We start from the raw sequence: 23,218 nt of genomic DNA on the forward strand, positions 1-23,218 counted from the left end.
GGTGAAACTGCTAGTTTTGAAAGTTATGGGGGGGTGGCTGCATTTTGAAAATTATGGAAACCCTAGGTTTGGGGGTGAAAATGTTAGTTTTCAAAGTTTAAAAACTTTAGGTAAGGTGAAATGTTAGTTTCTAAAACTTAAGGGGGGTGAAGGTAAAACCCTCACGTCAATTTTGGGACGAATTTGACAAATTAAATTGAGGGGCATTTTTATCATTTCATCTAATAAGGGTAAAATGGATATTTTACTTTTATGTAAACAAATATCATCCATATTAACGGCTTATGGGTGGGAAAAGTAGATTTTCATCTGCCGTAGGTGACATTTTAAAAACGCATCAAAAGTTGGGTGGGAAATAGTCCTTCTCCCCTTTTTAAAACATATAGTGAATGGGTTAAACAATTTTGAACAGAGTAGTGGTAAGCTTGCCCACCTTACAAACCACCCAAGGTTTGATGTTCTGTCAAATATCCACTATTTAACTATGAAAACACCAAACACCCACCTATGAACAGTTAAAATTAACGGTGATAAAGATAAAATTGTCATTTTCTCTATAATATTAAAAAATAAACTAAAATATAATCTATTTTTACCTCCCTAAACTTTGAAAACTAAAATTTTTCCCCAGCCTAAGTTTTAAAAAATGGTAGTTTCACCCTAGGGTTTCGTTTTAAAATCTCCGGCGACATCTCTGGCTCCATTGCTGACGACCTCTCTCCTCCAAAATATCCTCTCCTTCTGGCGATCTCTTTCCCTCTATTTGGACGTCTGATCGACGTCGGAGAAACCTTGGGAGACAAATAACTTTGTCAGGGAAGACGAAGAGTCTTCCCAGAGGTCTTCTTCTGGGAAGACGATCATCTTCCCAAATGAAGACGAAGAACTTCATCCCCCAAGGCGTCTCTGATGCTGATCAGGTATCCAAATGGGAGGAAAGAGATCACCGAAAGGAGAGAATGCTTTGAGAGAGAGAGGTCATCGGCAATGGAGCCAGAGATGTCGTCGGAGATTTCAAAACTAAACTCTAAGGTGAAACTACTATTTTTTAAAACTTAGATTGGGGGAAAATTTTAGTTTTTAAAGTTTATGAGGGTAAAAAGAGATAAAATTTTCAGGCGTTAGGGTTCTATTAAATTTAACTAGTCATAGGTGGGTATTTGATATTTCCATAATTAAAAGGTAAATATTTGAGAAAATATCAAACCTTGCGTGGGACATAGTCCTTTGGCACAAGTAAATAACCCAAAACCAGCCCACTTTCTAGGCTGGCTTCTGCTGTAGCAGGTTTGGCCAGGACCATCTAGACCAACTCGTTTGTTTTGACTGAGTTGAGGATTCCCAGGGGAAACAAAACTAAATCACATATTTATCTTATATCATGACTTGTTGTTACAGACAGTAATTTTGGTTCAAATTTAAAAATTTACTCATAACAGAAAAGAAATTTTCCAATGAAAGTAAAAAAGAGATAGAGATTAAAAAAAGGGAAATTAAAATAATTGCCCCAAAGATTAAGGGCAAAAACGAAATTACCCCTAAATTTTAACACTAAACGAAAATGCCCCAAAATTGCGAAGAGACGAAAATGCCCCTCCACTCAAAATCGTCCAAAACCACACGCACAACAGCCAAACACACGAAACTGAAAATTTTGAATACACGATTCGCGCACTCGGCAACTCCGATTTCATCCGACGATTTTTTCGACGTTTTCCGGCAACGACGATGGACAAAAAGGTTAGTGAAAGAACCCTTGTCATCTCTTTATGCATTTCGTTTCACAATTTGAGCGATTTGATGTGGAATTTTGGTGTTTTGCGTTAGGGTTTACGGTTTGAAATTTTCGAAGAAAACGCTTGATTTCTTGCTGATTTTGATGAATTTTGTTAGGGCTTTTATGTTAGATTAGGTGTAGAGTTGATTGTTGTTGAAATAGAGTTTGAAAAACGAAGTTTGGAAGGTGAAATGTGGCCACACGAATTCGGCAGTCACCACGCGAATGGCGCAGTGACCACACAAATTCGTGTGGTTAGAATTCGTATGGACGGGGAGGTGTTTTGAACTTTTCAAACTTCGTGGACTACACGTGTTCGTGTGGTTGGGGGTGAAAATGTGCGTTTTCATCGTGTGGTGGGGCATAAAATAAATTGGAAAACTTTGTGGGCTGGCAAAATCGCAGTCAACCCCCCGAATTCGTGCGGTTGACGCGCGAATTCGCGTGGTGGGGCAAATTGCGATTTTCCAGAGTTATCCAACATGCGTTTCCTCTTGTTGGAATCAGGGGGCAGAATGTAATTCTATTAAAATTTACGGCTTTTTTGATATTTTTCATATGGGATCAAATGAAATTTAACCATCTTAAGGTTTTTTGACGTGTAGAATTCGAATTTGATATCTGTTTTTTCGAATAAGGCCTCTATATATAGAATTGAATAATTTATTCTCTAAAATTTATAAAAATTTAATATAATTGTAATTTAATTTTCATACAGGGAGCTGTACAAAAGAGAAAAAGAGACGAAAGCAGAGATGAACTGCGATTCCCTCTCGAAAAGCACTTCAAAGCTCAAGTTACTACACGTGGATATAGAGATGTTGGAGCCGTGATAAAAAAATTATTAACAGAGAGACAATTACAAATGTTTTGACGTACATGTTTCGGACACTTCCTAGAGTTGAAGGATAGTCGATTTAGTGGGGTCCTAATACATTCTTTCATCCTTCGAGCAGTAAATAAGGTGACTTCAGGAGAGGAGTTATGGTTTCGGGTTAATGACGTGGATGTCAGATTCAGTGCATATGAGTTTGCTATTATGACGAGCCTTTGATTCAGTCATTTGGTAGATATCGGCATCTACATTCCATCGAAGGCCACAGATCGGATCCTCCAGACATATTTTCACGGGTGTAAATCAGTTACATATGTTGATCTGAGTCGTGTTTTCCAGCAGAGACCGTGGGGGGAGAATGACACTGATGCAGTTAAGTTAGCATTGTTGTTTTATCTTCACATGGGGTTGTTAGGGAGTGACTTGAGAAAATCAATTTCCCAGAAGATATTACAATTAGCTGATCATTTGGATGGGTTTAATGCATACCCGTGGGGAGTACGAGTGTGGCAGATGACATATCGCTCTATATGCGATAACATCTCCCGAATTTTTATTGATTCCGGTCCGAAAAAGAAAAAGGAAAATCAGCTTAAGCAGTATGGCATTATGGGATTTCCATTAGCGTTTCAGGTAATTATGATATTTATTAATTCAAACAAAAAATGAATATTTAAAATAAAATTAGTTTAATATGATTGTAAATATATACAATAATCGATTTATATTGATATTGCAGTTTTAGATTTACGAGATGCTGAACTCGTTATTTTGATGGGTAGACGAGTCGCCGTATGTTAGAGCTGCCCGGATGTTGAGATGGCACACGAAGGACATTCCGGGATGGGATTCTATCTCAGCTATCTTCACTGGAGATCCAGTAAGTACTAATTTATTAAATATTAACATATACTCTAGATATGACAATAATGAATACTGAAAATAAATATCTTGTAGGATGATGTCAATTTTCCATTAGATTTGTCTCTTGTTGAGAGAGATACGCAGTGGTATGAGGATATCGTCCGATATACAAGGATGTCGGATAGTAGATCTTCTTCAGCGTCAGGAGATGCACCATCGAGTCCTCATGACTTTAGTTCTCCGATCGTTGCTCCTCCTCTTGTTGATGCTTCTGTTCAGCCCCCTCCCACGTGCCCGATTAGCGACCCTATCAAGGAGCTTATATCACCGGGTCCCGGGCCTAGGCCCTCTACCACTGAGCACATATCACCGGATCCCGTGCCTATGCCCCCTACCACTGAGCAGATATCAGATGATCCTCCTACCACTGGATCAGATTTCTTCATTCATCACTTTGATGCTGCATTGGCTCGATGGGGAAATCTTATCTTAGATCGACTTACTAGATTAGAGGCTAGGATAGAGGATAGGTTTAGGGTCATTGAGGGTAGGATGACTCTTATGGAGGATAGATTGAGTCGTATAGTGGATACGACGACTTGTACGGAGGTCGGACACTCTTATCACCACACAGATACTGTCGGACAGGTAAAAAAGTTAATATTTTATAAGATATTTCATCTATTTATATACGCAATCATATGTAATCTTATAATAATTGTAAATTATATTACAGCCTTCTCGGGACGATGGTTACAGACTATCGACAGGGGCTTTTACGTTCCCGTCTCCACCTGTTATCGATGTGAGTGTTAACTGCTTATAGTTTTTTAAGAATATTACTTTTAAAATAAATTTTAATATATTAAAATTATTACAGCGTCGGTTATTTGATGAGAGACCATCCCGAGAAGATATGATATTGACTGTTGATATTAGCGATTATATATCATCGCATGAGGTTTTCTCAATGGCACCTCATACGATGGTTCAGGTAATTAGAACGTCATTTTGAAATAAATGTTATATCTGAATTATTTGATTATACATTTATTAATCCCGTTAAATATAACTTTTCGATTAATTAATATTAATTGCTAATACTGATACAGGATGTTGGCGACGATGGATCACTCCACATGCGGTCTTCTCCGTCGACACCTTCTGTGATTATTCCGGTTAGTCAAACATAGATATACAATATTATATCTCATTTACATATCTGTAATTTGATTTTTTCTAAACTTGTTAATATCGTCCTTTGTGACAGCGACCTGACGTTTTTGTGGCTGCGTCGATTACGGATCCCATTGTGACGTCTGTTTCGACATTAGAGGTACGTACATTGTATAATGAATACTTTGTTATTTTTTTCTTAATAGTTTGATTTACTAATATTAAATGTTAATATTGTCATAGGATATTACTAATGTCGATCGGTCACCACATGCAGATGCTTCGATTACGGATTAGGAGGAGGTTGAGGTGAAGTGCCAGAAATTTCTTTTATCATATGTTACATTTGTTAATTTCAACAGTTGTTTAACCTTTCTATCCTGTTACAATAGGATCTTCGTTTGATCTATCTCAACACTCCAAGCAAAGAAAAACAGGTGATCGATATTGTTTTCCAGGATGATGAGATCACTGATGATGTTGTTGAGATCACTGCACACGAGGACCAGGAGTAAGTAATTGAATTTTCAATAAGTTTAATAACTTATTTTCATTGAAATAATTTATCATTCTATTTAGTCGATTCATGTATTTGAATATAGTCGGTCTCGAAAGAAAATATATTCGATATACCTTCACTTGCGGATTCTCCAACTATGAAACACAATATTTTTTAATCGAAAATGAGAACGAGATGTATAACTTAAAGGTGTTTCTTCCATTATTACAACAAGTCATTTTCTTTTTTATTTAATTTTACATAAATAATATCAAAATTTATTAAATATTGAGAATATTTGCAAGGTATATATATATATAAAAAATGTTGTCAACTTTCAATATATAGCCTTTATTAGGGTTGAATATGCATGTGATTCGATATAAGGAATTGTGAAGCGTAATCGAAGGATCTTTGTAGACTCAAAATAAAAAAATCAATATAAAAAGATAATATTCGCAGTAACAATCACAAATATTAGGTTTACAGAAACAGTTACAAATACAACATTTATATTAAAATTAACATCCATGAATATTAGAGTTACAAAAACAAGTGAAAAAATAACATTTATATTAAAATTAACAAGTACAAATAACAAGTGCATTTATTTCCCATTTTTCTTCTTTCTTCCTGAACTTGATGGTACAGAACTAAGTACTGGAATAGGGCTTCTGCAGTTTTGTCTTGTATGTCTAGGTTGATGACATCGACTACAGATAAGTTGTTCAACAATCTCTCCTTGAGAAGGCCGTCTGTTTTTATTTGCTAGACGTCCTGCACGACGACGATGCACATATGGTGGGTGGATAACAGTTGCCTCCTCCGGATGAAGCCACTCTGACTGATCTCCCAATGGATTGACTGCGTCTGCATAAACTGTTCGATAAAAAGTTGTGTTGTAGTATGAATGCACCCATTGAAGGCAAGTTATAAGCTTCATATATCTGGCTACAACAATAACGTGCATGCAAGGAATCTTTGATAATTGCAATTTTCTACAAGTACATGTATGCTCCGTCAGGTCTACCAGGGCATCATATTGGCATTGGCCACTACCAAGAACCTAATATCGCTCAGTTGTTATAGGACGCACTTCTAAGTTTGAAGACTTCCGTACACGTTTTACGATCTTATCTTCAACCCAAGGTGTGACTGGACTGGTACAAGCATCTGTAAATCATATAAATATAAATTCATCTGGTTAGTAACCAAATATAAGTTTGGTAACACACATTTATAACATAGTATAACAGTGAATATGAACTTACTAGCATGATTTCTTCTTTCATAAAACCATCGCTGCAATGTACCTCTAATGAACTCGATCAGCATAGTAATAGGTAAACCTCGAGCGTGTTTGACCAAGGTATTAAACGACTCAGCAATATTGGTAGTCATTACATTGTACCTATGACCTAGAAAATATGCTCGTGCCCATCGATCAAAACCCACTTCATGCAGGTATGCAGTTGCCTCAGGGTGCAAACGGGACAGTGACTTCATGACCTGTTGGAATTCAAATTCAGTGTACGCCTTGGCTGTTTTCCAGTACATCCATGCGACTTTAGCATTCTTTTTGTACTTGGACCGCATGTTACAATGGAGATGGTGACAACAATAACCGTGATGCACACTAGGGAAAACTTCAGCCAATGCAGAAAATATGCTGACATGTCGATCTGAAATGATGGCCATGTGTCATGATCTTCCCTGGGACCAATCCCAAAAGCAAGTGGATATATTTGATTATTCTCATCTAATGCGACAGCAATAAATAGTTGACCCAGATATCGACCCTTCAAGAAAGCAGCATCAATACAAATAACCGGTCGAATATGTTGCTGAAATGCACGGATACTACAACCGAATGCCATGTAAAAGTATTTAAATCGATCCTCCTCATCCGTTAGTATATGTGTCACCGTCCCCGGATTGCAACGCTCTAAATTGAGGCAATACTCTGGCAGGAACATAAACGACTCTTCTGGTGTGCCCCTCAATGATTGAAACGCCAAATTTCTCGCCCGCCATGCTTGTGCGTATGATATATCAATTTTATATCGATCGGCGATATCAGCAATGATCTCCTTCGATCGATAAATACGATCAACTAAAATGAATTTGGTCCTCAAAATTTGCCCCAAAGCTCGAGCACCTGCTTGCCTATGATGAGGTAATATTTGATTTCTGCAACATGTGTGACAGCTATCCATACGACGTAATTCAAAGCTATCAGTTTCTCCCACCCTAACTGCCTGTGCACCCCATTTACATTCTTTGTTGCGACATTTAAGAACCCATCTAAGCGTGCCTAATTTTTGCACAAAAAATTGATATCCCCTACGAAGCGCGTCTTGAGTTATCACATCAATGACATGTTGTTTACTAGGAAATAATATACCAACTTTTGGAGAATCAGTATCGGTCGATGCTTTAGAGTTTCTAGATGTAGATGGTTGATCAGGAAAAGGTGGTAACCAATGAAATGCATCAGTAAGAACATTCCCACCAGCAGGATTTATTTCTGGAAAATAACTTGTACCTCCAATATCGTTATTACCATAAGTCTTCTCTTCAATCTCTGGTTCTTCGATTGGAATATTTTGTTCAACCTTTCCATTAAATTCACTCCAGTCTGGAAAAGTTGCTTCGTTCCCATGAAGGAATTCTTCTGCGCGATACAATGCATCAACGTTAACTTCATTTATATGTGCAAAATCTTCCTCTAAGAATTCTTGTTTCAGATTGATCTCGATATTTTGAATCTCTTCTACACCAATAGTTTGATTTTCTAGATAACTGCTGGACTCCCCACCTTGAAAATCTTCATGTGCTTGTTGAGTCTCATAACTATCATCAGTAACTGTACTTATAACAAAAACTGGAACACATTCTTTGAAAAGGTTAGATAGACCGTTAAGAACCTCAACATCCTCATCATTCGAAATTTCTATCGGAGCACCGTCGTCGAGATGCCTCGGTTTCATACTCAACTGAATGTTAAATATCCGTCGATCTATATTACACTTGTCGCTCACTATTTCGATTAATTCTTCGAATGATGTGTGTTCTGGAATTTTAATCAATTTCCTATTACCTTCAACATATTTTATAACATTATCACCCTTTTCTATCCAATTTCCCCCATATCTAATTGAAGCATATCCAGCCATTTAGATTAATCCTACAATAAAATATATAATCAACATAAATAATACGACTGAAAATAATATTTACAGATAATTATTACATAATTATACTTATTCCATAATTCAATTATATATTGTGACTACTTAAATATATCATGTTTTGGTATTACCCTTTAAAAAATAATAATTTAGTTTAAAAGGGTAGTTTTGGTATTTAAGATGTTATTTGGGGCATTTTCGTTTAAATACTTTAATATAAGGGTATTTTCACTTAACTCTTAAAATTTGGGGGTAAATTGCATATTGCCTAAATCAAATATATAATCAACATAAATAATACGACTGAAAATATTATTTACAGATATCTATTACACAATTATATCTATTTCATACTTCAATTTGACAAAATAATATTATTAAACATACCCTACTAATTTTTATTATTTTACTTATTACACACAACTATAATTTATTATATAAAATATCCCATATAATTACATTATTAATAAAATAATAACGATTGAAGTAATATCATGTTATCTTATACTACTATAATATTTAAGACATAACCTATCTAATTTTTATTATTTTACATATTACATACAACTATAATTTATTATATAAAATATCACATATAATTACATTATTAATAAAATAATAACGATTAAAGTAATGACATGGATAAATACCTCGTAACGATAAACTTTTCTCTTCATGCCCGAAATCTTGAATACGAACTTATTTTCTCTCTTCAGAAATCTCTCTCAGATTTGTTAAAAATGAAGGAAGATATGTGGTTTATATAGAAATAGAGGAAGGGTAGTTTTGATATTATTTTGGGGCATTTTTGTTTAAATACTTTAATTTAAGGGTATTTATCTTTAGCCCCAAAATTTATGGTAAATTTGTTTATTACCCTTAAATAAAATAGTAATTTAAATTCGAAGGGTAGTTTTGGTATTTAAGGGGATATTTAGGGTATTTTTGTTTAAATACTTTAATTTAAGGGTATTTATTTTTAACCCCAAAATTTGGGGTAAATTTGTTTATTAGCCCACTAAAAAGGGCATTTATTTTAATTTCCCTTAAAAAAATTTTCATAACTATAGATAGATTAGAGTAGAAATATATGTGTTTTATCTCTACTTCATCCTATCTTAGCCTCAAATATATTTATTTAAAATATTAATATATTTTATAATTTTAAATTATTTATATTTTTTAAATTTATTTAATTTTTTTATATATTAAAATAATTAATATATAATATTTAAAATAATAAATTAATTTTAATTTTATTATTTAATATATTTATATTATTTTGAAGAAGGAAATTTTTTTCAGAGAAAGGAAAAGAAGTTTTTTCTTTACGAAAAATTTTTTTTTTATCATTCTCATCCCTAATTGTTCAATTCGAAAGGAAGGGTAAATCTAGTGCTAATTATCGGGGAACAGTTTAGAACTCTGCTTCTCTTCAAAATTTCAGACTGAAAATTTCAAATATGCAATCATCAGCCTGTATCCATTTCAATAGCACAGTTAAGCTAGGGTTTCGGCAGGCTCTAGGCTTGTCATCATCACGCAATACTGGGTATTTGAAGTCCAATTTCTTAAAAGCAAAACCTAGAAGGGTGTTGTTGATAACACAGAGCCACAACAAAGCTCACCAGCAACACCAAAGGAGAAGCAAAGAGAGAGTACATGTGAAGGGAAAGAAAGAAAATGTGTGGAGCATTGACAATGAAATGGCAAAAGCCAAAGAAAAAGAGTCGGAAAGGCGAAGCCAACAGAGAAGGAGAAGAGGGAGGAGAATCGTTAAAGGGAAGAGAAATAAGAGTGGTCTCGTCATGGTCTCTGCTGCCATGTTAGTGGAGGTTGAAACCGTTCTTCAAACTCAGGTACTATGCTTAATTCTTAGTCTGAATTGAAACAGTGATGAGATATATTTGAATTTTGGACCCCGTAATTCTTATATATCGCCGGCCTGACCTCCCCATAGCTTTAGTGTTAATTTAAATCACACGTATATTGATTTCTTCTGATGGGTGACTACCAAAGAGATTGATGTCTTTTTATTCATTTTCAGGAACCTGTAATAAAACCAGCATGGAATACGTTTACTAGTAGTGTGAGTGGGATATGGAAGGGGGTTGGAGCAGTGTTTTCACCCATCACTGCTGAAATGGAGCCAGTTGATATTGGAAACAAGAATGAAAACCTATATGATTGTTATATTCTCTCCTGCGTTCAGGCAATGCCATCTTCTGGAGGACAGACATCTCAAATTCAAAGGAAAGTAAATTGGATGACTTTAAACCCTTACGGTGAAATCTTGCAGCGCATTGGAGATGGTAGTAGAAGAAGTAAAGAGGGGCTTACCGAGGGAGTTGTTGATCAAAGTGTAACAAATCATGTTTTGCCTAGTTTTGAGTCTTTTAATTTTGAAAGAAGTGATGTGATGGAAGAAGATGTTATGGGCAATGAACCTGGTCTCGTATACTTTGAGGTACGCTGTAATCCAGTCATAATCGATTCATTATTGATTAGTTAAGAATTATCTATTTATGATTGCAAATTATTTCATGAAGTATAAGTTCCTATCTCTGGGTAGTAAGAGGTTGCTAAAACCTTTTCAAATAGGCATTAGCCCCTTTGATAATTGGATGTAGTACTGGTTTGAAAATCATATCCTAGGATGCTATTTCTCAGTAATAATTCAATCGCTTGGTTGACAGGACGGATCTTATTCCAGGGGTCCAGTTGATTTTCCGGTTGGTGAAGTTGATGATTCTAAATATTTCCTTTCTCCGACGTTCAAGTTTGAGCAAGTAAGTTTACAAATCTATCCTAATGCCTGCGTATATTTTAAATGTTTTACATGTATATTTTGGTATTGAAAATGAGAGTGGAGCAACAGTAATATTCAGAGATTGCAGCTTTTGCAGTGCGCCTTCTTGGTCATTCCATTTTATTGGCTTGGCCCTGGTTGAGTTAATTTTACTCATAAAATCATGTGGAAAACACTTCTTTCGAGTGAACTAGGAGAAATATGACTTCAATTTTTCAATCACTTGAAAGAAGAAACTAATTGACTAATTATTAATCTTAATTTGCTCAGTGCTTGGTAAAAGGTTGCCACAAAAGACTTCGTATTGTTCATACCATAGAATTCAGCGATGGGGGTGCAGACATACAGATAATGAGAGTTGCTGTTTATGAAGAGCAATGGCTCAGCCCTGTGAATCTTCATGACGAAAGGTATTCATGCTTCAAATCAGTGTACCTGGCTATTTTAACCAGTAAAAAATTGATCATCTTACTTACTTTCTCATAAATTATAAACAGTGATCTGGAGTTGGATGTAAAGCCATTCTCACAGCGGAAGCGGACCCAGCCATCAGAGCTGACTGGCTCTTGGAAGGTATATGAAGTGAGTGCCACTCCTGTGTTTGGTGAGGAGGAAATGGTGACTCTGGAAAGCAATGGCAGCCCATATGTGTACCTTTGTACCGAAACTCTGAAGAAGAGGAGTTTGCCTGAGAGTTCAACATACTTTGGAGAGGAAGAGATGCTAGATATGCAGGATGCAACAATTCTTTGGCTGCCGGGAGGCGTGACTAGTTATGTTGACATAAGCAAGGATGGAGTCCTTTGCATTGGTGCTGGATGGTATTCAGATGAGGGAATCAACCTGGTTATGGAAAGGGATTATGGAATGGATGGGAGGCTCAAGGAAGTCCGATATAAATCAGAGGTAAAGAGAAGGTGGCCGGATCAATTACCTGTGTAAATTTTCAATTCAAACATCTTTATTTTGTACTTGTATATTTTTACATCTTACAAATAAATCTTGTTGAATTGAATTAAGTCCGATATATATCTGACAGAATCGAATTAGGCCAAAGATTTTTAATAACCAATTTTAATTCCAGGCTGTGTTGTTTAGTTACGGTGAGAGCTTATTGAATTTTCAATTCGAGCATTACCGATTTTGAAATGGCCATGCAAGTTATCTACACAACAATATTTGTTTATGTTTTTAAATGGGCCACTTACACCGTTAAATAAATAGTATAGTTTTGTGTGTAGGGGCTGTGTTTAATTAAAATTACTGAGTTTAAATTCAAATTTAGACCAAACAAATTAAACTTAAATTAAAAATTGAACTCATTAAATTCAAATTAATCCAAATACTTAAATTTAAATTAATTTATATAGAATTAAGAGTTAAATCGATTTTTAGTGGGAATTGAAATTCAATACATTGATCTCAAACTGATCACACTCCCTGTATCAAATCCAGCCCTGTTCATGTTGACAGATGTGCCAAACTTCTTATTATTTATTGTTTTAGATATAACATTGGAGCTTTACCCCTAAAGCCAATTGTCATTTTCTCTGAAACAAGATAAAAAAGCTTAACGTTCCTAATGAAAGTAACTGCCAGAACATATAATAACAATTTCCGATTCATCCAACAATTCCAAGTCCACACGTCCTCACATAAACCACACAAAGGCCCAGATAATAACAAGGGCAAAAAAATGTCAGATGGCAAACCCTATATACTACAGAAGCAGCTGCTACAAGAACAAACTCGAAACTGCGAAATAGTCAATTTATAACAGAAGCCATGATGTTGTTATATGGGCTTGATCTTGAAGTGGAGTGAGATGAGAGAGAATACGAAGCACTTCAAGTCCTGCAACCACAACAATTGCCATAAAAACAAAAGCAAAGTAGGGTAGTAAAAACAGAAGTATTTTCCTCACCAATATGCTAAAGTAATGTTTGTCAATTGCCAATATCATGTTTTTGAAAGAACCCAATAGTTGGGAGTTTCAGAATGTTTATAAAATCATATTTGGAGAAGATGGAACAAGAAGCACAGACTTATTACTAAATACACTCTGGAAAAATCAGTTCCCCTTTCCCGGACATAGAAGCCAAATTTTGCTAATAATCAATCTATTTAATCACAAACCAGGTTAGCATTTTCACCAATATATATATATATATATATATATATATATATATACACATCTCACAAACTGCAAATACATGTCCACATGTATAAGAATTTATACTATTTGAAGCACCAAGCTCAACTGCAAAAGGGGAAGCATTAAGCAACAATGATATGGAAACATGATTTAGTCATCTAATAAAAATACCCAGGCATTCTCAAGCCTTTCCTTTTTGACAGTGGAATATTTCATATTCCACTGTATCCACACATTTTACTCGTAAATTGGGACAATCAACCCAAGATTAATCTGTTTAAAATATAGAATTTATATACAAGGACCAGCAAAGACTCTATTAGGATTGTAAGCCCCAAGGAAAACTTAAAAAAATATATATTCAAGTGCTCATATAAAGCAAGCATAAACATAGAAATTTTAAATGTAGGGTAAAAATATTGGAATAGCACATTGTTTTCTCATCCAAAGAGTTGCTACAAATACATTAATGAATCTATCCTTCTAAGCCCTATAAGAAAGCCAATTGTGTGCAATCAGTTGCCTTTCCATCAGCATATTTTCTCTTATACAATCAAACATAATTAAGAACAAAAACAAAGTAAAAACGTGTGGATGAACTGACCTGAACAAGATAATAAAAAATCCGAAGCCCTTCAGGGTCCTTACTGCTCTGGACATCAACAAGAGATCCAATCTTTGAAGTAGTGAAGGAAATATGTTCATTTCCCATCACAATCTCAAGCTCCTGTCGTCCGACACGATCAGGTTCTGGCCAGTTGTTGTCATCTTCCTTCATTATCTAAAAAAAAAAGCGCCGTTTTAAATAAAAACGAAATAGACTAGAAACCCTAGATCGGATAAATTATTACGGAATAACAAATTTTAAAAAAGCCCTAGAAGAGAGACTTAAAAAGGAACCTCGCTCTCGGAGATGATGCGGCGGCACTCGCGAAGGACGGCGGGGGTGAGGAAGACCTCTTTGCGGATCATGGTGTCATTTTTGTAGTTGGAATTATTGGCGTATCGGAGCTTCCCATCTGGCCGGAACTCGAATTCCAAAAACTCGTGGCCAAACTTCCCCTTGTGTCCCACGTAATAACGAAGGTAAAACTCTCCGTCTTCTTCTCCTGCCATTATTTTCTTCTCTTCTCTGTGTGGATGTCCCAATTCGATGCGAAAAGCCCGAGGGTTTGAGTTGAGATATTTGAATTTTACCGTCTTCGCAGGGACCGGGTTGGACTTAATAAAAGCCCACCTCTTGCCAGTCCATATAAATTTTTCTCATGGGCTTTGGGAATCACATTTACTATACACATTGATGATACAAATAGTCAATATATTTATTCAGAATAAATATTATTTAATGCTTGCTGGATTATCCACAGCCCTAGAAAGTTGGCTTAGTTTGGATTATTGGGCGGGCTCATTTGCCCATTCTTCGGCCCGTTAATGCCCAGAAAGAAAGAAGGAATTTAAAAACAAAAACGAACAACGCGATTTAAATTGTCCTCTATTTCTCCTCCTCTTACCCTCTCTTTTCTCGACTTTGTTTATTCTCCCGGCCGAAATCCAATTGAGAGATCTCGCCCGACGAATTTGTGGGCTGCTTTCGCTCCTCTTTTTCACTCTGTACGCACTCAATAATCATGAATCAGGAGTAGTAAGTTCTTTTTTCTTTTATTTTTTAAATATAAATTTGAAATTATTATGTAAATGTATTCTATGATGATGCTTATTTTTTGTATAAGGGTTTTGATTTTGATCCGAGATACCTATCGTTTCGCTTCCTTTTTAAGGAGTTTGACTTTGATGATCAGTTAGATGAATTAGATCCGTTGATTGTGTTAATATGATGACGCTTGCGTTGAATTGAACCTCTGTACCTTTTCTCTTTCGTTTTCTCTTAATCCTTATCTAGATATTTCACCTTTCTAACGAGCTTTTATGGAGATTTTTCACTTCTCTATGTGAATTAGACTTTGTAGACTTCCATGGAAATTGATTGTTTACAATTATTTTAACTGTGTTATCGATATATTGTGGAATCAATTCGAATATATCAGGCAAGGAAATTTGTGGGTGTGTTAATATTATAGGTTTTGGTTAGTATATATTTTTAGGCTTTGTGTTCTATGCGTGTTACAGATGGCTAATCTTGTAATGTTCTATTTGCAGCGATTATCTTTTTAAGCTTCTGCTTATTGGAGATTCTGGTGTTGGAAAATCATGTCTTCTATTGAGATTTGCTGTAAGCTTCTAGAGTTTTGTTTTTTTTTAAAGGAGCTGTTTTTTTTCTAAGTTAGTAAGTTGCATCATGCTATTTTTTTCAGAAGAAAACATTCTTCAAGTGGTTAACCTGTCTAAGTGCTATCTTTCTTATGCAAACTGGATTACACATGGGAAATAAGTATCGCATTAAAAAAGTTGAATGTCTTTCATCTGTACAAATGTTTTATCTGTTGTAATATTGTGACAACTTGCACTAGCAATGCAGGGAGAAGGTTGTAATTTAATTGTAATAGAGTTTCTAGTTGTTTTTTCAAGCAAGGGATATGGAGTAAAACAAATTATATTTTCCTATAAATAGAAGAAGTATATATAATCATGAAATAAAGGTATACTAATTGCACTCTGACTTTGTCAGGGTTTTGATCTGTGAACTTGACTGTATCCTTTTTCTTGTATTCAGGATGATTCATATATTGAGAGTTACATCAGCACAATAGGAGTCGATTTTGTAAGTGTGTACTTATTATTATGTAGAGTCCATACTGACAGAAATGTGTTAACTAGCGACACTAATATCAAGTTCTTTTCTGTTTGTGGTAGAAAATACGCACTGTGGAGCAAGATGGGAAGACTATTAAACTTCAAATAGTATGGTTTTATTTACTTATTGCTTCTTTTTCATTTTATTCATAATTGTTCATTTTGTTTTCTTTAGACATGAATTTAGTCAGGTGGCTTCATTCGTTTTAGTTTGAAAAATTGTCTGGTATAGGAGAGGGGTGCCCTTCACTTTTTCATGATATTCCACCAGGATAAAGACATGTTTTAATTTGATACAGTAATTAGTGCTCATAATCCAAAGCTTTGCATTGTCTTGGTCCTTTTATTTTGGATGAACCTTTTGCTAGGGGTATAGTTTTTCAATGTTTGTGCAGTGATTAACTTGTTTGGCATGCAGTGGGATACTGCTGGGCAGGAACGATTTAGGACAATCACCAGTAGCTACTACCGTGGGGCACATGGTATCATAGTGGGTGTCTCAACCTGATTTAAAGTTTTACTTTCTTTGGTTCAATTTCAATTATTGATTCTCACAAAACATTTTGTTTGTGGGTGCCTCCTTTGGTAGATTGTTTATGATGTAACAGACCAAGAGAGCTTTAATAATGTCAAGCAGTGGTTGAGTGAAATTGATCGCTATGCTAGTGATAACGTCAACAAACTTCTAGTTGGAAACAAGTGTGATCTCACTGCTAATAAAGTTGTGCCATATGAAACAGCTAAGGTATTGCTACTTTTCAAATTGGCAGGCTAGCTTTTCCCCTTAAATATGTATGTTGATGGGGTATTAAGAATTTATTTCTAATCAAGTTATATTTTGTTGTATTTTCTCTCCTACTTTAGGCATTTGCAGATGAAATTGGAATACCTTTCATGGAAACCAGTGCTAAGGATTCTACAAATGTGGAACAAGCTTTCATGGCCATGGCTGCCGCAATCAAGGATAGGTAATGATCTATATCTTTGTTTTTTTGGGAGCACATGTCGATCTGAAAAAGTAATTGCACTGCACAAGTATGGGAGAGAAAAGAGTCATTTAGATTGTGTCTAGATGTACACAGAGAGAATAATTCTTCCTTTTCAATTGTGCCATTTGGCAACTATGTTGGAGTCAGGAGAGGACTCTGGTGGTTAAACACTAATCCTTGAATGCAGTGTAGTTTGCTTGCTTTCTCAAGAAGCTTAAAGGCCTAGCTTATCAAAATGTATAATGAAAGTTACTTTTAAGTCAAGTGAAGTTGAAATTTGGAGTGTGATAAAAGTGAAAGCTGGTATAAATGTTCATCATATATTATGTATGCTTGAATTTTTATAATGGCCAGGTTAGCAACCTGTTAAATTGGTATGATACCTTAGATCTGACTTCATATTATCACATGATTTTCCTATACTCTATAATGCATCATGAAGTGAGCAGTGGCCGTAGTTTTGAAGAAACTGATGACTGCAAATTTGTAATTATGATAATATTTAAGCCAAAATTGTAATTGTGTGTAAATTTCTCACTGATGCAGAATGGCAAGCCAACCGGCCATAAACAATGCAAAGCCTCCAATGGTACAGTTCCGAGGTCAGCCTGTTGCACAGAAGAGTGGCTGCTGCTCCTCTTAAGTTACCTGAGTTTTCTCTAGTCTAGTGGCTGTCATGGAGTGTAAGATGTACGCTTGTCTTTTAGTCTTTTGAACTGAAAACATGTATCTTCGGGAGTCCGCTTGATGATCACATTCTTTCTATGCACTTGTTTAGAAATGGTAATGAATGTTAGTATTCTTCTTCTTCTACAAGTAATCTTGTTAAACAAGTCACTACACACTTGTTTATGCCATGCCGTTCATTTGTAAGCTTCATTTTATCTGTTTAAGAATTCAACGTTACTCTAGTTTTTTAAGGTTGGTTAAATTTAAATTTCGTTTGGTCATCATAAATATTTGTATCTATCTTGGTCTCTAAAAACAGAAATTGAGAACCCTCGTCCACATTTCACATGTACATCAACCGGTTAACACACAGAATCTTAAATTTGCAGTCTATACAATAGAGGGTTCAAGTTAAGACTCAGATTCTTGCAAAGCAAGTAGTTTTGGACGAACACAACACAACTAATACTCCAGATTTGTTTTATACATACATATAAATCAAATTACGAGACAGATCTGATCTTAGAAATTGTTTGATATTACACAAGGCATTAAGGGAAATTATTATACCCAATTTCAGCACCCAGAAATTCTCATTTTGCTTGAAGATATAATTAATTAAAAGTAACCAACCACAAAATAATCTATTATATTTTAAGTTATAAAATAAATCCTCAAAACTGCCAAGATAATTTCTAGTCATAAATAAATAGTTTTCACATGCCCCAAAATTTTAACACAGTTAAATCATACCAAGGCTACATCTGGGCACACATGAAGAAACACCTAAAATATACATTTTAAAGCATAAAGTTTAAAAAAATCTTTTCTGATACAGGAAACCACATTATTCAAGTCAATTTCCTGACTATGATAACCCAAAATTTCAAAAAACCCAACAGAGATTTAATGGGTTCTACACAAACTCATTTGGCCCCCAAGGTTGGGAACTGACCAGGGTCCTCAATGGAAGGGGCAGCTATGTTACTGATTGCGCTGCTCCCCCCGTATCCTCCTCTTGAACCACGGCCACGGCCACGACCACGACCACCTGGAGTGTAATACCTCTCCCTTTCTGTGGGCTTCAAAAACTCATTGATGCTGACAGACTAGAGCCAAAGCATTAAGTTAGAAGAAGTATATTCACTACAAGATGATCAATCTTGAAAAGCTGAAAGAGGAAGTCGAAAAAGTAGAACTAATAGACAAGTAATTTACCTTTTTTGCCTTCTCTTCCTTCTCAGCAGCCTCCTTTCGCTTGTCCTTTTCAGAACCCTTTACCAAAAAAAAAAAGTAGGATGATTAACTTGACATATTTTAGTTAGTTTCACAAGACCAATAACAGACGAAAATTTTCTTAAGTTCCAAAAGGTCTTACCAATTTAATAAAGACATCATCATTGCCCTTCTTGTTGAAGAGTGGTTGCATTGACTCAAACTCCTTAGCATCAACCTTTCTTTCTTCAGTCTTACGGGCCTGCAGGGCTTTCCTCTTTTTTTCCAGCAACTTCTCATACTCCTCAAGAGTCATCTCCTAAGTTTTAGGAACAATTGTTAGAGGCTACAGTAATAATCAGTAACTGCAATAAGCCTTATAAAGCTTGTCTGTATCCTTGTAAAGGGTGGACATGAAAATGAGCATGTATAAAGCTTGTTTTTATTCTTGTAAAGGGTGGAAATGACAATGAGCATATATAAGGCTTCATCAAATTGGCTAATAAGGCTTATAAATGGATATGGATCTGAATTTCTGAAAATACTAATATATCAAGCTATCTCAGCAAGGAATATTATTAACTATTGTTCGAAAAAACATAAGATACACAGGTAGACAAAACAAATAGAATGATAACAGAAGAAAATTGTAAGGGATATTGGAATATCCCTAACATTTACGAAATAAATTAAAATACACACCTTTTCCTCAGGTTCTTTCTCTTCAGGTTCATTAGCAGGACTGTCCTTGTTTCCATCAGCCACACCTTCCTCTCCTTGAGGCTTCTCATCACCGAAATTCTTCTCACTTTCATTGACAACTTCCTCATTCACCCTGGACATAGCAAACATAGGATATTGTAGAAACAGCAAAGTATTTTGGTCAACAAGAAGGCATATCTTATGAACACAAAAGCTAAATTAACAAGTATTCACACCTTTTTTTTACCATATATATATATATATATATATATATAGATAGATAGATAGATAGATAGATAGATAGATAGATAGAAAGATCATAAAGGATATACTCACTGAGAGATCTCATCAATTTGGGATCCCCAGTTACCACGGCCAGACCCTTCCCGTTTGATTTCATTTCTGCAAATAGAATAAAGGCAATTTTAGAAGCGTAAACACAATAATTCCAATACAACAGGACATATAAAAATAAGCAAAAATAAAATATATATTACCCACGCCCAGTGCCACTGTGGCGCTCAAATGTCCTACGAGGGCGTTCCTCGTCACCAATTTCACCATTACTAAAACCGCCACGACGTCCACCACGATAAGGACCACGAGGTGCACCATAGCCACGCCTTTCAGAGTTCTTCCCAGCCTCTCCATCTTCTTGAGCACCTTGACCACCAGGGACCCCACCGGTGCTGAATGAGTTCTCATCATTGGGATAATCACGCCTATATCCACCTCCACTGCCGCCACGACCACGCCCATAACCACGTCCACCTCCACGACTTCCTCCACGACCAGTATCACTCTTTGCCTCTCTCACTATACCCAACAAAAAAGGATAAAAATAAGTTCATCAAACACATGAGTCCACATATCAAAAGATCCAAGCAACCTCAAAAAACTCAGCACAACAATGTAGTTTCCAGATATCCAATGCATATAAAAGTAGTAAATTTTTTTAGCTTCGCCATAAAACAAAACCAAATCACAAATTAGAATACAATCACAATACATTGACAAAAAACAGAAAAGAAACACAGTGATGCATATTATAATCAAAAGTCTACTAAAAGACTTAGTCCATTCGATGTTCTTCAAGACTGATTATATTTGTAAATAAATCAGGTCTTTAGGATCATTACCGTTACTAATCTCTGATAGGAAATTATCAAATCCACACCGACCAATTACGAAGCATTCATACACAAAAAACAATGTTTTTATCCCAACTTAAACTTCCATTAACTTAACTAAAAAAATAAATTATTTAAATATCAACTCCACAGAGTTCACACTAAAAATTATCTTCCTATAAGGGCAATCAATAATTTCACTTTCATTTAAAATCCCTATATAATAAATGCGAAATAACATAATTAATAGTCATACAATCCATACCATAATCTTCAAATTATAATATCTTAGATTTCAAATAAATAAATTTAAACACTCAACAAATTCAAGCGTCACATATTAAAAAATAAAGATTATATAAATCCATAACGAAGTTCATATAATATATTAAAAAAAGTGGTTTACCAGCCAGAGCAGGCGGAAGGGGTTTTGAGGGAAGCTTAGCCACCTTGGTCTGAGTCAAGGGCTGCTGCTTAGCTTGATCCGTGGGCTGAGTCGACGCTTTTTTCTTAGCAACGACTTTCTGTTGAGCAGCGATCAGTTGTGATGGATCCTCGGTATCATCGTCACCCAACAAATCAAAAGGGTTCATGGTCGCCATTTCTTAAATATGATAACTCAATTAACCCCACACACACACACACACAACAAAATCTCAACTCTCAAAGAATCCTCCTCACTCAAAAAAGGCGCGACCACGAAACCCTAGCTTATCAACACCTCGTCCATGGATGTATGTTTGATCAGTGTATACGTGTAGATCTGTCAAAAGTGAAACTGAAAGTGTTAGAAGAAGAAGTTGATGAAGAAGGAAAGTGAGAGAGAAACCCTAGCCGCAACAAGAGTGGAGAGTGAGACCTAATCCGATACGCTCAATTTATTGCCGTTCTTTGTCGCTCTAAGGAGCTCGTGAGGAGGGTTTTGTCTATTATTATATTGTTTTTATATACGTGTTGTGATATAAGGAATTTAAGGCCTTTTTTAAATGACAGTTTGATCCTTACGTCTACCATATTTACGGATATGCCATTGGAGGTTTCATTTAATCCGAAACAAACTCGAATATGGGTTAACTCAAACTCGATTTAAATAAATAATGACTAACTTGAACTCATTTAAATTTGTTAGAGATGCTATTGAAAGGTCATTTAAGGGGTGGATACTTGCGTGATAAATAATATCATTAGAAAGTGATCCAAGCTAAAATAAATTTAAATTATCAAATTGAAATTCTAACTCGTAATTTTATTTCAATCAAGTTAAAAATCATATCTAACCAAACTAATTTAGCTTAGTTTTGATCTAATTCTAGTTTTGATAAAGATGGATTTGATCCCAAATTGAATATATATTTGATTGGGTTTATCTAAACTCAAATTAAAGCATCAATAATTATTCACATAAGGTTTTCTTTTCAATGATTATCCAATTTCTTTAACCATTCATCTTTATTAGTGACTTTTTTTTTTTTTTGATAATTTTATTTTTTCTCTTCTGTAATTATCCTTATTTTTCTTTCAAGCATTAATGTTTACTAAACATTTTAAATTCAAATTGAGCTTTAATTTACCTTGATTGATTGGGGTCAACTTAGTTAGAATGCATCTGGAAGAAGATTTAGTCAGGTTGCTTTGTCTTGTCTTCAGACTAATGATATTTAATACATAAATTTAAAGGATGGATTATTGACCACTTGGCTAGACAATAGCCGTTGATTTCGGGGGTTTGATTTATAGAGAGTTGCATCATTACCTTGGTGGCGGCTGTCTTGCAAATTCATAGAATTGCCCACTTGCAGACGGTGATGTGACGCATTCTTTTATTATTCCATTAGGGCTGAAGATTAACGGATTATGACAAGAATTTCTCCTCAAAGTTTGAGAAAATTAAGACACATCCCAAACATTTGACATCGATACGATAACACCCTTTGCCTAATGATATTTTTTTTCAATTTTTTATTTTAAATCTAAAATGTTGTTTCAGAAAAACAATTGATGTACCCTCTTTCATTTTAATTTGTTTATTTTATAATAAATTTATGATATATACTTTAATAAAAAGATACTACAATAATAATTAATAATTTTTGGGTGTATTTGTTATTATCAAAAACTCTTGAGTGCATTTGGAGTTTAATAGTTGGATTAGATGGACGTTGTCTGTTTTATTTTTGGACAAGAATCGATTGATTCTATACTGCACCAAATACGAATGATAAATTGTAATTTAAGATCATTTGAGTTTAGAAGATATAGCTTTATTTATCCCTGTTCCGTTCTTCGTTTCTATTAAGAATGTTTTTTCATTAAGATTGAAACTCCTAAATTCAATTAAAATTATCATCTCTCACTGAAGCGGCATGTTGGCAGTTTGACTGCCTTGCATCACTCAGATGCACAGCAGACGTAGCATATCTGATCATGAAAAAGGCCAAAAGATTATTTCTCACCCA

General features: G+C 35.1%; 4 protein-coding genes across 5 annotated transcripts; 2 read left to right on the forward strand and 2 right to left on the reverse strand.

Moving 5' to 3' along the window:
• Positions 1-9,653: 9,653 nt before the first annotated feature.
• LOC123222554 lies at positions 9,654-12,170 on the forward strand. Its single transcript, XM_044645397.1, has 5 exons — positions 9,654-10,201; positions 10,390-10,809; positions 11,039-11,131; positions 11,422-11,561; positions 11,649-12,170. The coding sequence occupies exons 1-5, from the start codon at positions 9,806-9,808 to the stop codon at positions 12,091-12,093; spliced, it is 1,494 nt and encodes a 497-aa protein (XP_044501332.1). The 5' UTR covers positions 9,654-9,805; the 3' UTR covers positions 12,094-12,170.
• Positions 12,171-12,754: 584 nt separating this feature from the next.
• Positions 12,755-14,480, reverse strand: LOC123222647 (protein mago nashi homolog). The gene is made up of 3 exons (XM_044645525.1): positions 14,207-14,480; positions 13,911-14,087; positions 12,755-13,005 (listed from the first exon to the last, which is right to left on the reverse strand). The coding sequence occupies exons 1-3, from the start codon at positions 14,420-14,422 to the stop codon at positions 12,946-12,948; spliced, it is 453 nt and encodes a 150-aa protein (XP_044501460.1). The 5' UTR covers positions 14,423-14,480; the 3' UTR covers positions 12,755-12,945.
• A 302-nt stretch (positions 14,481-14,782) lies between these two features.
• On the forward strand, positions 14,783-17,862 carry LOC123222429 (ras-related protein RABD2a-like). The gene is made up of 8 exons (XM_044645192.1): positions 14,783-14,948; positions 15,464-15,536; positions 15,978-16,025; positions 16,118-16,165; positions 16,476-16,547; positions 16,647-16,802; positions 16,922-17,025; positions 17,593-17,862. The coding sequence occupies exons 1-8, from the start codon at positions 14,935-14,937 to the stop codon at positions 17,687-17,689; spliced, it is 612 nt and encodes a 203-aa protein (XP_044501127.1). The 5' UTR covers positions 14,783-14,934; the 3' UTR covers positions 17,690-17,862.
• A 534-nt stretch (positions 17,863-18,396) lies between these two features.
• On the reverse strand, positions 18,397-21,713 carry LOC123224156 (RGG repeats nuclear RNA binding protein A-like). 2 transcript variants are annotated; one of them, XM_044647719.1, is made up of 8 exons: positions 21,622-21,713; positions 21,169-21,525; positions 20,130-20,448; positions 19,969-20,034; positions 19,633-19,765; positions 19,094-19,249; positions 18,934-18,990; positions 18,397-18,824 (listed from the first exon to the last, which is right to left on the reverse strand). In XM_044647719.1, the coding sequence occupies exons 2-8, from the start codon at positions 21,362-21,364 to the stop codon at positions 18,642-18,644; spliced, it is 1,110 nt and encodes a 369-aa protein (XP_044503654.1). In that variant the 5' UTR covers positions 21,365-21,525; positions 21,622-21,713; the 3' UTR covers positions 18,397-18,641. The 2 variants fall into 2 exon arrangements, with proteins under 2 accessions (XP_044503654.1, XP_044503653.1); XM_044647718.1 differs by lacking the exon at positions 21,622-21,713 and having other exon boundaries at positions 21,169-21,615.
• Positions 21,714-23,218: the final 1,505 nt, after the last annotated feature.

Source organism: Mangifera indica, chromosome 8, assembly GCF_011075055.1.
Source record: "Mangifera indica cultivar Alphonso chromosome 8, CATAS_Mindica_2.1, whole genome shotgun sequence".
NCBI classification, from domain to species: domain Eukaryota; kingdom Viridiplantae; phylum Streptophyta; class Magnoliopsida; order Sapindales; family Anacardiaceae; genus Mangifera; species Mangifera indica.